Raw genomic sequence first — 14,430 nt, forward strand, 5'->3', positions numbered from 1 at the left:
AGAAAACAGTGAGTACAAAGGCCCCAAAGGAAGGCAGTTAGTGTGGCATGTTTGAAGAACGGCAAGAAGAACCCCTGATGGCTTTGGATGTGGAACAACAGAATGAACGTTTGCTGCCTCGTCCTCTTCTTATTTCTGTACATCCTCTCGTGTAGTCCACACCCTTGTTTCTCTAGTAGTTGTCATTGTGGCTGCTCTGCATGAAGTTCTCTGTCTCCATAGCAGCCGTTTTGTGTGATCTGCCAAGTGACACCTCTGTTAGTTCTTGGGTCAAAGTGTCTAAGGGTCCTGCTGTCCTTTACACAGATGACCAGAGCTGCTTTTAGCTAAGAGGAGCAGTTTTTTTTTTTTTTGCAGGTAAAGTGCAACATACCAGTTGTTCTTTGGTTGGAGATCTTGTTTTGGCCATTTTAATATAGAGGCTGTTAATGAAATACTTTAAGAAACTAAAGGGTTCTTCCATGGGAAGTTTTGAACTCCTTGAAGGCAAGGGACTGTTGATTTTTGTTTCTTATCTCCAGCATCAGTCATATTGCCCAGTACACAATGAGTTTCATATGCTGTCTTTCACCTATCTTTGATTTGATTCTCAGAATAACTTCCTTTTGGTGCCATGTTGTCAGCTAGTTTTCCAAAGATATGCCAGCTTTTCTTTTTTTAACATCTTTATTGGAATATAATTGCTTTACAATGGTGTGTTAGTTTCTGCTTTATATCAGAGTGAATCAGCTATACACATACATACATCCCCATATCTCCTCCCTCTTGCATCTCCCTCCCACCGTCCCTATCCCACCCCTCTAGGTGGTCACAAAGCACCGAGCTGATCTCCCTGTGCTATGCAGCTGCTTCCCACTAGCTATCTATCTTACATTTGGTAGTGTATATATGTCCATGCCACTCTCTCACTTTGTCACAGCTTACCCTTCCCCCTCCCCATATCCTCAAGTCCATTCTCTACATCTGCGTCTTTATTCCTGTCCTGCCCCTAGGTTCTTCAGAACCATTTTTTCTTTTTTTAGATTCCATATATATGTGTTAACATACGATATTTGTTTTTCTCTTTCTGACCTAGTTCACTCTGTATGAGAGACTCTAGGTCCATCCACCTCACTACAAATAACTCAATTTCATTTCTTTTTATGGCTGAGAAATACTCCATTGTATATATGTGCCATGTCTTCTTTATCCATTTATCTGTTGATGGACACTTAGGTTGCTTCCATGTCCTGGCTATTGTAAATAGAGCTGTAATGAACATTGTGGTACATGACTCATTTTGAGTTATGGTTTTCTCAGGGTATATGCCCAGTAGTGGGATTGCTGGGTCATATGGTAGTTCTACTTTTAATTTTTTAAGGAACCTCCATACTGTTCTCCATAGTGGCTGTATCAATTTACATTCCCACCAACAGTGCAAGAGGGTTCCCTTTTCTCCACACCCTCTCCAGCATTTATCGTTTGTAGATTTTTTGATGATGGCCATTCTGACTGGTGTGAGGTGATACCTCATTGTAGTTTTGATTTGCATTTCTCTAATGATTAGTGATGTTGAGCATCCTTTCATGTGTTTGTGGGCAACCTGTATATCTTCTTTGGAGAAATGTCTGGGTAGGTCTTCTGCCCGTTTTTCGATTGGGTTGTTTGTTTTTTTTGATATTGAGCTACATGAGCTGCTTGTAAATTTTGGAGATTAATCCTTTGTCAGTTGCTTCTTTTGCAAATATTTTCTCCCATTCTCACGGTTGTCTTTTCGCCTTGTTTATTTTTCCTTTGCTGTGCAAAAGCTTTGAAGTTTCATTAGGTCCCATTTGTTTATTTTTGTTTTTATTTCCATTTCTCTAGGAGGTGTGTCAAAAAGGATCTTGCTGTGATTTATGTCATAGAAGGGCACATTCTTTTGAACACTTCTGGAAAAGTTATTAATCTTTTTATTATCATAAATATACTCAGTGATGTTTTTGACTGAATGGGAGAATAAAGGCCTTTTTTTTCCCGAAAGGATAAATCTTGAAATATTTTTAAATAGGAGATAACTGGGTGTCTGTCTAGATTGGCTCTTTCTGTTCCAACCTGTCTTGTCATGTTAAAAGTTTAGTGTTTAGGGCATACATTTTAAGTAATTTTCTGGATGATCTTTGAAGAGATTTGCTGGAGACCCAGAAGGGAAAGAATCATCATCTGTTGAAGCCCTAGGTCTGTCTTTCTAATGAATAGCAGCTGTACGGCTGGTAGCTCGTGTACTCATTTGGCAGATGAAGGAATTGAGGTTTAGAATTATAACCAAACATTAAGACCACACAGATTACATGAATGAAACATTGTTTTAATTTATTCTAATAGGTTGGGATCAGAGCTCTACTCTTGTAACCATGCTTACCTCAAAATAGTTGAATAACCATTGTTCTAGGCCACGGGAAGTCAGGGCTTTTATAACATTTGTTTCCTAATTTATTACTTTAACTGTATAATGTTTGTTATAGATTTAATCTTGTGATCACTTAAACGGATATTTTTAAGTATTATTTTTTAGTTTCACTGTTTACTAGTTGCCCTCTTTAAAAACTTGTATATGCTTTTATATGACGAGCAGTGTAAATTGTTTTATGTAGAAAGTAAAAAAATAAACCCTTAATCATTAAAGTTAACAGTGTACATCTATAATAATCCCTGGGATCACGTCTTAGTGAGGCCCCCACCACGCCTTGGGAAGTGTTATTAATTGAAGGGGAAAGTTGCTCTCTAAACAATGGGGTATGCCTCTAGATTAGTATAAGTAGAAGTCTCAAGAAGGTTCTCCAAACATCTTAAGATTCTCAAGTGAATGGCAGCAAGCCTGACTTTCTTTTCAGAGCCAGAAAGTTTTCTGAATTCCCTGAGCTCCCACTTTTCTAGGGACCTCCTCCTCCTTCTCTTCATATGCTCTGCAGGATTGACTCTTTCCCCTGCAGTACGCTTGTTGCTGCTCTGGAGTCTCTGGGTCAGCATGGGATGTACTGCTGACTTGCAGACTTTATAGTGATGTATGGACAGGACACATTTCTAGTTGTCCCTTTGAGACTGATCTTTTGAGAAACAGCATTGTTTATGGTCGTGAGGAGAGGGCGGGTCCTACAAGCGAGGGTACTTCGGACAGCAACGGTGTGGCTTACTTTTCCCAGGCGCCAACTGGTGTCCTACAGTTTAGTTTCTTTCTGACACTAATGACTCAGCGTTAGCACAGCCCCTGCAGGTTAAGGACTCAGTCCAGTCTCACCAGTTGTCCCACTTCAGATGCCAATTTCAAGTCCTTACACCTGACCATTGGGCTATAAAGTCTGGGGATTCCCTACAGTTCCCTCCTCAGGTTTGATAATTTGCTAGAATGGTTCAGGGAAGCCAGGAAAACACTTCTTACATTTACTGGTTTATAACTCAGGAACAGCCAAAAAGAAGGGATGCACAGGGCAAGGTATGAGGTGGGGATAGGTGTGTGAAGAACTTTCATGCCCTTTGCAGGTACATTACCCTCTCGATCCCAGAACCCTGTCATTTAGGGGTTTTGTGGAGGCCCCGTTGTGGCTACACGATTGATTAAATCACTGTCTATTTGGCGATTGACTCAGTCTCCAACCTCTCTCCCTTCCCCTGACGTCAGAGGTGGGGCTGAAGTGCTAACCCTCTACCCATGCATTGACTTTGTATTCATGCCTTGGTCTTTCTGGTGACCAGCCCCAATCCTGAAGCTATCTAGGCGCCCCCAGCCACCGGTCATCTCATTAGCTGACAAAAGACACTTTTCAGTTCTGCGATTCCAAGGGTCTTAGAAGCTCTTGTGTCGGGAACTAGGGACTAAGACCAAATATTAATATTTGAACCAATGATGTTCCTCTCACCCATATCATTCAGGAAATTCCAAGGGTTTTAGAAGTTCTGTGCCAGAAACCAGGAAAAGACCAAATAAATGTTTCTTTTTATGTGACAATATCATAGCGAGTATGATTTAAATAGCAAGCTGGGAGGATCATTTTGGAGAAGTATTTAAAATACATTGGAGGGACCTCCCTGGTGGTCCAGCAGTAAAGAATCTGCCTTCCAATGCAGGGGACGCAGGTTCGATCCCTGATCAGGGAACTAAGATCCCACATGCCGCAGGGCAACTAAGCCCGGGCGCCACAGCTATTGAGCTCGTGCGCTGCAGTGAGAGAGCCTGTGTGCCGCAAACTACAGAGCCCACATGCTCTGGAGCCTGCACGCCACAGCTATAGAGAGAAGCCCGAGCGCTGCAACGAAGAGACGAGCGCCACAACGAAAGATCCTGCATGCTGCAACTAAGACCCGACGCAGCCAAAAAAATAAAGAAATAAATAAAGAAGATAAATAAATATTTAAAATACATTGGAAGGATGGAGGGGAGTTGTAAGCAGGCTGCCTGTGAGGGGCTACTTACTGTGATTTTATCTGCAAGTAATTTTAGAGGCAGAAGTTGTGGTTGACCTCCTAGTACCCAGCTGTCACAAGTATAAATCAAATATTGTGGTTTAACTTTTATTTCTTCTTGAGCACTCTTAGTGGATTCTATATGCATATCTATTTCTATTACCTTTCTCCAAGAGCTTTTATTTCTGCCAGAAATATTCGGAGTTGGAGGCAAAAGCTTGGTTTCCTAGGTGTAAGTCAGAAAGAATATTTTTAATATTCTGGGATACTGTGTGCGTGATCCAGGAGCTTGGTGCTTGGTTTGTAGGCAGGTAGGTTCTACTGATTGTTTTTTAGTGATGTGGCGATTGGAAAATTTTAGAGCAGCCATTGAGGGTGCTGCTGGTATGACAGCAGTGTTTTCAGTGGTTTACTTCAGTACGTTTATCCAGGGTCATGTCTGTTTTCCCCATTCCCCCACCACAGTAGTGCTTGTCAGGGGGCTGGCTGTCCTTCATAGGAGGCCGCTTTAACAAAGGAAACACATCTCCTCTCGTATTTCTGTAAATACAACAGTCCAGGAGTCTAGATTTCTGCCATGCGGTAAGAGGCCCACCAAGAAAAAAGATAATTAAGTGTCGGCATAGAATTTTTTTTTTCTTCCCTGCTATAGCTGGCAAACCTTGCAGACCTTGAAGAAATGAGAGAAAAGAAGGCTTTCTTGCAGTATTGACTTGTTTTCTTTTTGCTTAAGCATTACTCGTTGATTGAGGAAAACAGTTTATGAGATTCTTGCTTGACTGTGAGAACACAGTCTACACCAGCTTTATTAGGGCTGTGTTGTTCAACAGTGACTTCGTGATACTAATACTTTTGGGTGAAAGTGCACATGTATAGTCAGTGATTCTCAGTCTTTTCCTCAGGACTGCTTATGCTCATAATCATTTTGAGGACCCCAAAGAGGTTTCATTTCATCTCCTTTCTTTTCATTTCCTTTCTTGAACTCCTTTCCCTTCCCTTCCCTTCCCTTCCCTTCCCTTCCCTTCCCTCCCCTCCCCTCCCCTCCCCTCCCCTCCCCTCCCCTCCCCTCCCTTCCCCTCCCCTCCCCTCCCCTCCCCCCTCCCCTCCCCCCTCCCCTCCCCTCCCCTCCCCTCCCCCCTCCCCCCTCCCCCCTCCCCTCCCCTCCCCTCCCCTCTCCCCCCTCCCCTCCCCTCCCCTCCCCTCCCCTCCCCTTCCCTTCCCTTCCCTTCCCTTCCTTTCCCTTCCTTTCTCTTCTCTCCCCACCCCATTTGCCCCCTTGCCCCTTTGCCCCCTTTTCCTTCCCGTGGATTTACCTTAATGGTACTTACTTGCTGAAAGTTAAAACAGGGAAACATTTAAAGTAACAATCATAAATGCATAAACAGTTACATTTCTTTTCTTGAATTCATCAATTAGTTTTATTTTCTAGGTTAAAAACCCCAAATTACTCTCATCTTTATTCATGTTTTCTATTATTAAAACAATTATTATTTTTTGTTCTTTTTAAAAAAAAATTTTTTTAATTAAAAAAAATTTTTTATGGAAAGGCATTTTATTTTAAATATAGCAGTGTGTACATGTCAATCCCAAACTCCCAGTCTATCCCTCCCCGCCCCACTTCCCCCCCCCCCGCCCACCCCCGTAACCGTAAGTTTGTTCTCTAAGTCTGAGTCTGTTTCTGTTTTGTACTTATTTGCTGAAAGTTAAAATGGAAAAATCTGAAGTAACAATAATAAATGCATAAAGAGTTACATTTATTTTTATAAGAAAATAACAGTTTTCCCAAACCATAAAAATAAAGAGAAGAACCGCATTGTTTTACATTTTTTGCAGAGCTCTTTAATATTGGGTTTAATAAAAATTGGATTCTCATGTCTGCTCTGCATTCAGTCTGTTGGACCATGTTGTTCTGGTTGAGGTATATTTGAAGAAAGTCCAGCTTACTAGGGATACATGGTTAGAAGGGGTGCAGTATTTTAATAGCCATAAAACTTGACAAATGGTGATTTTTTAAAGATTAGTTGCAACATGAAATCTGAAATCCCATCAGTGAACTTTTTGTTCTCTATTAAGCTAAAAATTCATTGGTCTGTCTTGCACTTTGAGTGGCTCTTATATGCATGCGTGATTTTGTAACATCATGCATTGGTAAACAAAGATCTGTGTCATACAGGTCTTTTTATATAATATAAAAAAATTACATTTGTTATTTGCACCATCAATTCCATTAGAAATAGCTTTAATTATTGGGAAGCTGTCAAGCTCACAAAAGTGGATACAAATTTTCCAAAGTTCTAATTTTGACTCAGAAGCTTGAATTTCATCATTGTCAACAAATACTGTCCGTAGTTTTTTTGTTAAAATGAAAGCTTTCTTTGTTCACTTCCATTGCTGCCAGATACCCAAGTCTGAATAACCATAGCTTGTCTGTTAGTCATTCGTTCAAAAATGGTGTTCCATGAAAAAGGCAGCTCATTCAACATGTGATTCAATTAATTGCACATGTGCTTTTCCCAAGACAACCATTGAACGTCAGGGTGCGGCAGAAGTGCTTTATGCATACATCCCATTTTATTGCACATTTAATAAAATTGATACTTTTTTTTTTTTTGCTTCATCAAGTCATTGTTAAGAGAACACCCCCCCACCGCCAACTGCAGATTTGAGATAGTCAAGAATATAACGACTGTATTGGTGCCACTGCCTTGATTCAAGCTAAGGCACCAACAGTTTTACCCTTCATTGCTTTTGTCTCACCGTTATAGATGTCAGCAGTGTGACACAGGCAAATAACGTCTTCGTGTTATTATTTTTTCAGTTTATTTTTTAAATTAATTTTTATTATAGTTGCTCCCTCATGTTATTATGAAATTGACCATACAGACCTCATGAAATTGTGTTGTGTGTCTCCTAGAGTACACAGACCTTACTTTGAGAACTGCTGTTACACTATTAGCTCTTCTTTTGTTCTTGTTGAGAATACAGTTGGGAAAGAAGGGAGTTCTATGCTGGTAACATTTTCACAGATTTCCCAAACTTTGATGCATTTGCACCAAGGGACCTTTCCTTTGCCTCATTCTCTCTTGATTCTATAGCAAACTGTGGCACTCGGGGTGAGACTCAGAGCTTCTGAATGTTGCTGTGCTGGTATATTAAAAAAAGAGATAATTATAGTAATAAAAACATTGGTATTCATTGAATGCTTACAATGTCCATGTCCTTGTATGGTTTTTTTTTTGATTTGATATTTGTATATATTGTGGAATGATCACCAAAATTAGTCTAGTTAACACACATCACCACACAGTTACAAATTTTTTTCTTGTGGTGAGAAAAAGATCCACTGTGTTAGCAACTTTTAAATATACAATACAGTATTAATCAATCAATCAATTACTAGTTAACTATTACTAGTTAACAATTACTAGTTAATTATTACTGATACTATTGATATCTTAATATTATATAATAGGTAACTATTTTTTTAACATCTTTATTGGAGTATAATTGCTTTACAATTGTGTGTTAGTTTCTGCTGTATAACAAAGTGAATCAGCTATACATATACATATATCCCCATATCTTCTCCCTCCTTGTATGTTTAATATCTGCCCCTGCCCTCTTCTTTTGTGAAGGTGTTGTGAAAACTAATTTGATATTTAAAAAGTCTTTAAAACAGTGTGGTCTATTTTCATTGCCTGACATCTTACAAAATGCATCATATAAGGAAGTAAATATATACCAACGAGATTACAGTGTACCTTTAGAGGTTCATTAGTTAACTATAGTTGAAGAAGAGGAGGAGGAGAGGAAATTCCTAGGCATAGTGATGCCAAATGATCAAAACACTTAGAAGCTACGATGCAAAAAACATTTTCCCTCTTCCGTATATTGGAAGATAGAAAGTATTTTTTTCAAAAGTAACTGGATGAAGAAGGTACACTAAAAAGAGACCAGAAACAGGAAAGGTGTTTAGAGGCTGAAAGGGAGGATTTTCATTTGGAATTGTGTGATGATGAGAGTATGTAGATATCCTGAAAGTACTTTGCCCCCCAGAATATTTAAGGCTTGTAGTTTACATGAATATCATGAGTCTGGGAAAGGCAATAGCTAAGGTTAGTCTATTCTTGAACAATGCCATGGTTCAAAGGTAAGCAAGAGCTCTTGGAGATAGAGGAGGGGTGAATAATTTGATGAGATAATTTCAGGAAGACAAAATACTTACCGTCAAGAATGTGCCAATGTTTCTTGACTTTTAAAACTAAGTTAAGGGCTTCCCTGGTGGTGCAGTGGTTGAGAGTCCGCCTGCCGATGCAGGGGACATGGGTTCGTGCCCCGGTCCAGGAAGATCCCACATGCCGCGGAGCGGCTAGGCCCGTGAGCCATGGCTGCTGAGCCTGCGCGTCCAGAGCCTGTGCTCCGCAATGGGAGAGGCCACAACAGTGAGAGGCCCGCATACCGCAAAATAAATAAATAAATAAAAATAAAACTAAGTTAAAATGTGAATAATCATTATCATGTACTTATGATTAAATGCCGTCTCTTTTTCCCCTCTCATAAAATTCAGCATGGAATTGACAGACAGATCATATGAAAATAAGATAATTGGATGGATTTTACGTAATAACGTGCATTATATAATCACTTCAGAATTTACAAAGAATTTTAGTACTTTGGAATTTAAAAAGAAATTTTACATTTACTATTTCATTTTAATATTAAAAAGGAAAAAAAAACCTGAAATAGGTGAGAAAGGAATAATCACCATATGAGAATCTATCTTACGGAAAGAGTTAGAATTTAAAGCTAGGTCTTTGGGGGAGTTCCCTCGCAATCCAGTGGTTAGGACTCAGCGCTTTCACTGCCGTGGCCCCAAGTTCAATCTCTGGTCAGGGAACTAAGATCCTGTTAAGCCATGTGGTGCGGTGGGGGGGGAAAAAAAAAAGCTAGGTCTCTGGACAGACGTTCCTGTACTTGGGACTGCACAGTGTTCCTGCCATGCTGCTTTGCATACTCTGGCCTGGAGAGCATCCAAACAGAAGACAAATGCTCTTTGGGCCAGAATGTGACCTCATTTGGGGGCAGGACAGCTGTAGAGCAGGGTCCTCTACCAGGTCAGTGTTGAGTCTGAGGACAAGTTCAAGGTGTGTCCTAGATCAAGTCTTAGACCAAGTCTGCCAGAGGGCTTGGCACACACACTTTTCTGCTCTCTGGCTCCATTGTTAAGAATTGTTCTTTTCCCGTACTTCTTGTTCATTTTCACTAGGCTTTTAGGAATTAAATATTTCCTTAATCCCTAAAAATATTTTGAGAACTCATCACCTTATCTTATGACCATCTAAAGGAATAAAAGCATCATCCGTCTTGTGAGTTTCCATCTTTTTTAATAAAGCAAATGATACGATAAATTCATTGTGAGCCAATAAGTAGAGTCCAAGTTATTCAAACCCAAGGTTTTTTTTTTTTTTCAGTTTAGATCTCATTTTTAGTATGTATGTTGGAGATATTAGCTATTAGACTTTTTGGTATTTCAAGTTCCTGGTTAACTTTCACTCCCATCTTTCATTTGTCAAATTTTGGTCTTCACAGTAAGTCTTCTATTGTGTATTATAAGGAAACTGAGGTGGAAACTGTTAACGTTTAGTGTCAGATTACTTTATTTCAAATGTAGGCAAAGGTTCTTACCTTTGTTTCAAACACTGCCTCTGACTGAATGCTAAGCATTTTCCACTGTAAATGATAATGCTGCTGCCGCTGCCGATACCATCACCACCACCGGCACCGCCATGGAAACAGGAACGTTCCCTTGTGCTTCAGTTGGCATTTGATGTCTTTTGAATTATTTTCAGCCTAATTTAGCTGTTCCTATTTTCCACTTGAGCAAATCCACTTTGACTTTTTCTAAAACAGGTAAGTCAACAAGGCAAGGACAGGAGCACATTAGTTCATAGGTATACCCCTTCTGGGACTTGAGGACATTGCTCTACAGTATTTATTTGTAGCCCTGAGACAGCTGGTGAGGAAGTTTAGAGTGTATCACAGCTATATAGATATCAAGTACTAGAGGTAGCTGTGGTTGCTGCCACCCGCTTTGATATACTGTCCTCTGCTATGGGCGTGAGGAATTTTTCCTCTTAACCTGTTATGTCTTTCTGTATTTTTCTGGCCTTCTATAAATTTTTGTAAAATGTCATTTTTGTGGAATAGATCTATGCCTCTTTCATGTTAACAGATATACATGCTTAAGAGATTTGACCCTCTGGGAAATCACATTGAACAAATGAGATTTGACGTAGGGATTGTCTTTTATACCCATGTAATGGCAGTATATCGCTTGGCACATGATAGGTGCTCTGTAAATGTTATTTACATGCATTTTGAACCTAAAAGTTAATTAAATGAAATATAATTAATAAATTTTTATTAAATCATGCACAGTGTTAGGTCAGAAAACTAAAAATATCGGTAAGACAGGTAGTGGCTAGCAAATTCCACTGCTAGCTGGAAGATAATCTCACACATATAAACCCTTTTACCCTGGGAGGTATCATGGTAGCACAAGAAACACAGAAGGAGTGGAGTTGAGAGGAGAGAGCGGTTTAGTGATTCCTGGCAGGGATGGGGAAGGAGTGGAAAGGAGGGTGGTCTGTGTGGCCGTTGGATCTCCGGTGATGATGCGGACGATGAAGATTTTGTTTCACCTCTCGGAATATATTTGAAAGATAAAATAGGTTTCCTGTCTGACATTAATATCACAGGTACTTGGGAGTGTGTGCTTCTTTTATAATCAGGGTTATTGTTTTAACCTGAGTCCCCTGCTCACTGTGTTTTCACACCCTTTCTCTTAAGAGTTGCCTGAGGTTCCATCGATTGAGGAGGAAGTGGAAGAAACCGAGTCTTGGGCAAAGCCTCTGGTCCACCTTTGGCAGACGAAGTCCCCAAACTTTGTGGCCGAGCAAGAGTATAATGCAGCCATGGGCAGAATGGAGCCGCACTGTGCCATCTGTGCTCTGCTCATGCCCTACTACAAGGTAGCCAGCGGGAGGGGCCCCTGCCCACGTCTCCTTTCACTGCAGCACTTTGTGTGACTGAAAACACAGGTGAATCTCTGTAGGGTTAGTAGGCACACGAAGAGGAAGACATTAGTACTTCTGTAGCTAATGGCTATCAGAGCAGCAAATGGAATTCCTGAGTGCCACTTGAGAGACTTTTCTGTGACAGTGCTTTATCATTTTTAAATGTCTTGGTTTATTTCAGTCAAGGGGCAATTCCAACCTTTCTTTCTACCCGTTTCACCAAGAAACACAGAGCTTAAAGCTTAAGAATAGTAGAAGCTTACAAAGAGAACTTAGATCTAGTCTCTATGTTTGAAAATATTACTCTCAATCATATACATGTCGGCTCTGGGCCCCCATTTAAAACATCTCTCTTCATCTTCCCATGTGGAACATGCAAAAGACACAGCAGGACTCAATGCAAACTGAATTGTCCAGTTCACCCTCATCAGCCAGCCATTCATGATATTATTTTCAGAAGTCATTTTGTATATGTTATGCTGATAGCATCTTAGGTCACAGAGGGCCACATTCTCCAGCACTAACACAGACAAAATGATCTTTCAGAATCTGGTAAGAGTAAAACTACCAGATCCGTTTTTAGATACAATATATTTTAAAGTCTGTTGATGTGAACATTGTGTTCTGGGTTATATTTTCACTGATAGAGTCAGAAATATTTTACTCAAGATCACATCATTCCTAGAGTTCCACATTTAGTAATTCTGGTTAGACGTTTCAGAGCATGAATATGTGTGATGTGCCACATTCTCAGACCTTTGTAAATAGAGGAAGTAGTTCATTCACTTGTCTTTGAATGTGACACTGGTGAGTGATTAACCTTATTTTTATTTCCCATTTAGTCACTAATTTTCTGTATTTTCTTGGAAAAACTTACCTTTATATTGATTCTTGCTTCTGTATCATAATCTGCCTGTATATTTCCCCGATAATTAAAAAATTCCAACTAAAATTATAAGATTTGGGGAAATTTATTAATATAGGGTCTCTGGGGATAATAAGATAGTTCATTAATTAGTTTCAAATAAACACTAAATATTTGTTGTATATTTTGGTGAGAGGTGACGATTTCTTTTTGAACATTATCCTTTGTTATTTAATGACATTTGCTAGATCTTTCTGTCTCGCTGTTTTAAAACTTTGTGGTGAGTCAAAAAGCCTTCAAAAACTCTCTAAATACTGTTGTACAAATTAAAACTGAGGTCTTTGAAGATACTCCTTCAGGTGTAACCAGGTAAGATTCTTCAGTAAATGAAATCAGATCTGTTAACCTAGTGCAAATAAAGAAGCAAAAAACGTTCATCAGAAGAATTGATGCTTTTCATGAACTATGTATTTAAGAACGTAGTTTTAGTAGCTCATCGATTTCTGTACCAGCAGATGTACAGAATACCCTCTCATTCCTACAGCTTAGCTTCTGGATGGGAGCCTGAGGAGCGGCACTGATAAAGAGCTAATAGTGGGTCCGGGAGAACAAGGGGAAGTACAGCAGCTGGAAGTTAGTGGATGAACAGCTATTAGGGGATTTGAGTGACCAGAGCAAGTGATCTGAGCTCTTTTCCATGTTCTTTGCTCACGTGGAAATATTCTGTTTTTCAGCCAGATAGCAGCAATGAAGAAAATGATTCTAGATGGGAGACAAAATTAGATGAAGTGGTTACTTCAGGAGGAAAGACTAAGCCCCTCATTCCAGAGATGTGTTTTATTTATAGCGAGGAAAATATAGAATATTCTCCACCTAACGCCTTCCTGGAAGAGGATGGAACAAGTCTTCTGATTTCCTGTGCAAAGTGCCGCGTACGGGTTCATGCAAGTAAATGAGTCTATCACTCATTAATCGCTGGCTTTTCAGTGCTTCACATAGTCTCTATTTCTCACCCCTTTGTAACTTGCCAAATCTATCACATTGTACTGTTGGCATTATTAATGGTTAGATCATTCTTTATCACATTTCTTCTAAGAAAGTATGAATAGGTGTAATCATCCTTTTTCCTCCAATTTTATGTGGTATCAGTGGAGAACAGATCTGTCTGGTTCTGTTTGTTTGTTTGTTTGGGGTCCAAATGTGGGGTCATTGTGGGATTCCTTTCACGTGCTTGAATTTCACTTAAAGTTTGTAAAAATTGAGTTTTAATCTCTAATGTTGATTCATGACTGTTTTCCTTTGTTACTTTTGAAAGAGAAATGAGTATTCTTTTGGTGATTTGGGGAATTATTGTTAAATTTAATTATCGAGTTAAAATTTTATTCTTTGTAAGGGTAGGGAGATCTTCATTGCCTTCCCGGGGGGAAAAAGTGCTTAGGGTTGTTTTCCCCCAAGACTGAGAAAGTTAGGCTCCACACCTGTCTCAATTTGGTGTTTTTACATAATTGGGTTAAGTGGCAAATACATTTTTTTAGATTGGTCTGCCATTTAAATCCTCTAAAATGTATAAAATGGATCTATTAAACATTGCAATTCTATTTTAAAGCATTTTAATATTCCAACTCTTACCAAGTCAAATGTTCTGTTAACGTTCTTATGTATGGTGTGAGTCTGTCAGTGTAGTATGAATGATTTATAATAAAGGTATTACCTTCTATATTTACCCCAGAGTAATACCAGTCTTGTGTTAAGGTTGAACTTGCCTGGCTATCTAGCATTTATTTATTAGATACTTTCATCTTCCCCAAGGAATTTGAACATGATGTGCTTGAAATGTAATTATATAAAACTTCTTATTTGCTTCTATCAGTTTGTAACACACATACACATATATATACACATTCACTCTACGTGATTATATTTATATGAGAGACAGTGCACCATTTCACAAACAAGTTTGGATTTAATCTTGACTCCAGAATGCACTAGCTATGCAATTTAGCCATAATATTTTATAAACATGTGCCTGAACTAAACACTTTATGGTCTTGGGTAACTATGATAGGCTTT

General features: G+C 39.3%; 1 protein-coding gene across 5 annotated transcripts in view; it reads left to right on the forward strand.

The window, feature by feature from the left end:
• KDM4C (lysine demethylase 4C) overlaps nucleotides 1–14,430 on the forward strand; it is a 398,364-nt gene that overhangs the window by 230,537 nt on the left and 153,397 nt on the right. For all 5 annotated transcript variants that reach the window (XM_060014734.1, XM_060014733.1, XM_060014735.1 and 2 more), the window contains 2 exons: nucleotides 11,269–11,450; nucleotides 13,095–13,308. In XM_060014734.1, the coding sequence (XP_059870717.1) occupies nucleotides 11,269–11,450; nucleotides 13,095–13,308 (396 nt within the window). The remainder of the gene's footprint in view (nucleotides 1–11,268; nucleotides 11,451–13,094; nucleotides 13,309–14,430) is intronic.

Source organism: Delphinus delphis, chromosome 6 (genome assembly GCF_949987515.2).
Source record: "Delphinus delphis chromosome 6, mDelDel1.2, whole genome shotgun sequence".
In the NCBI taxonomy this organism is placed as follows: Eukaryota; Metazoa; Chordata; class Mammalia; order Artiodactyla; family Delphinidae; genus Delphinus; species Delphinus delphis.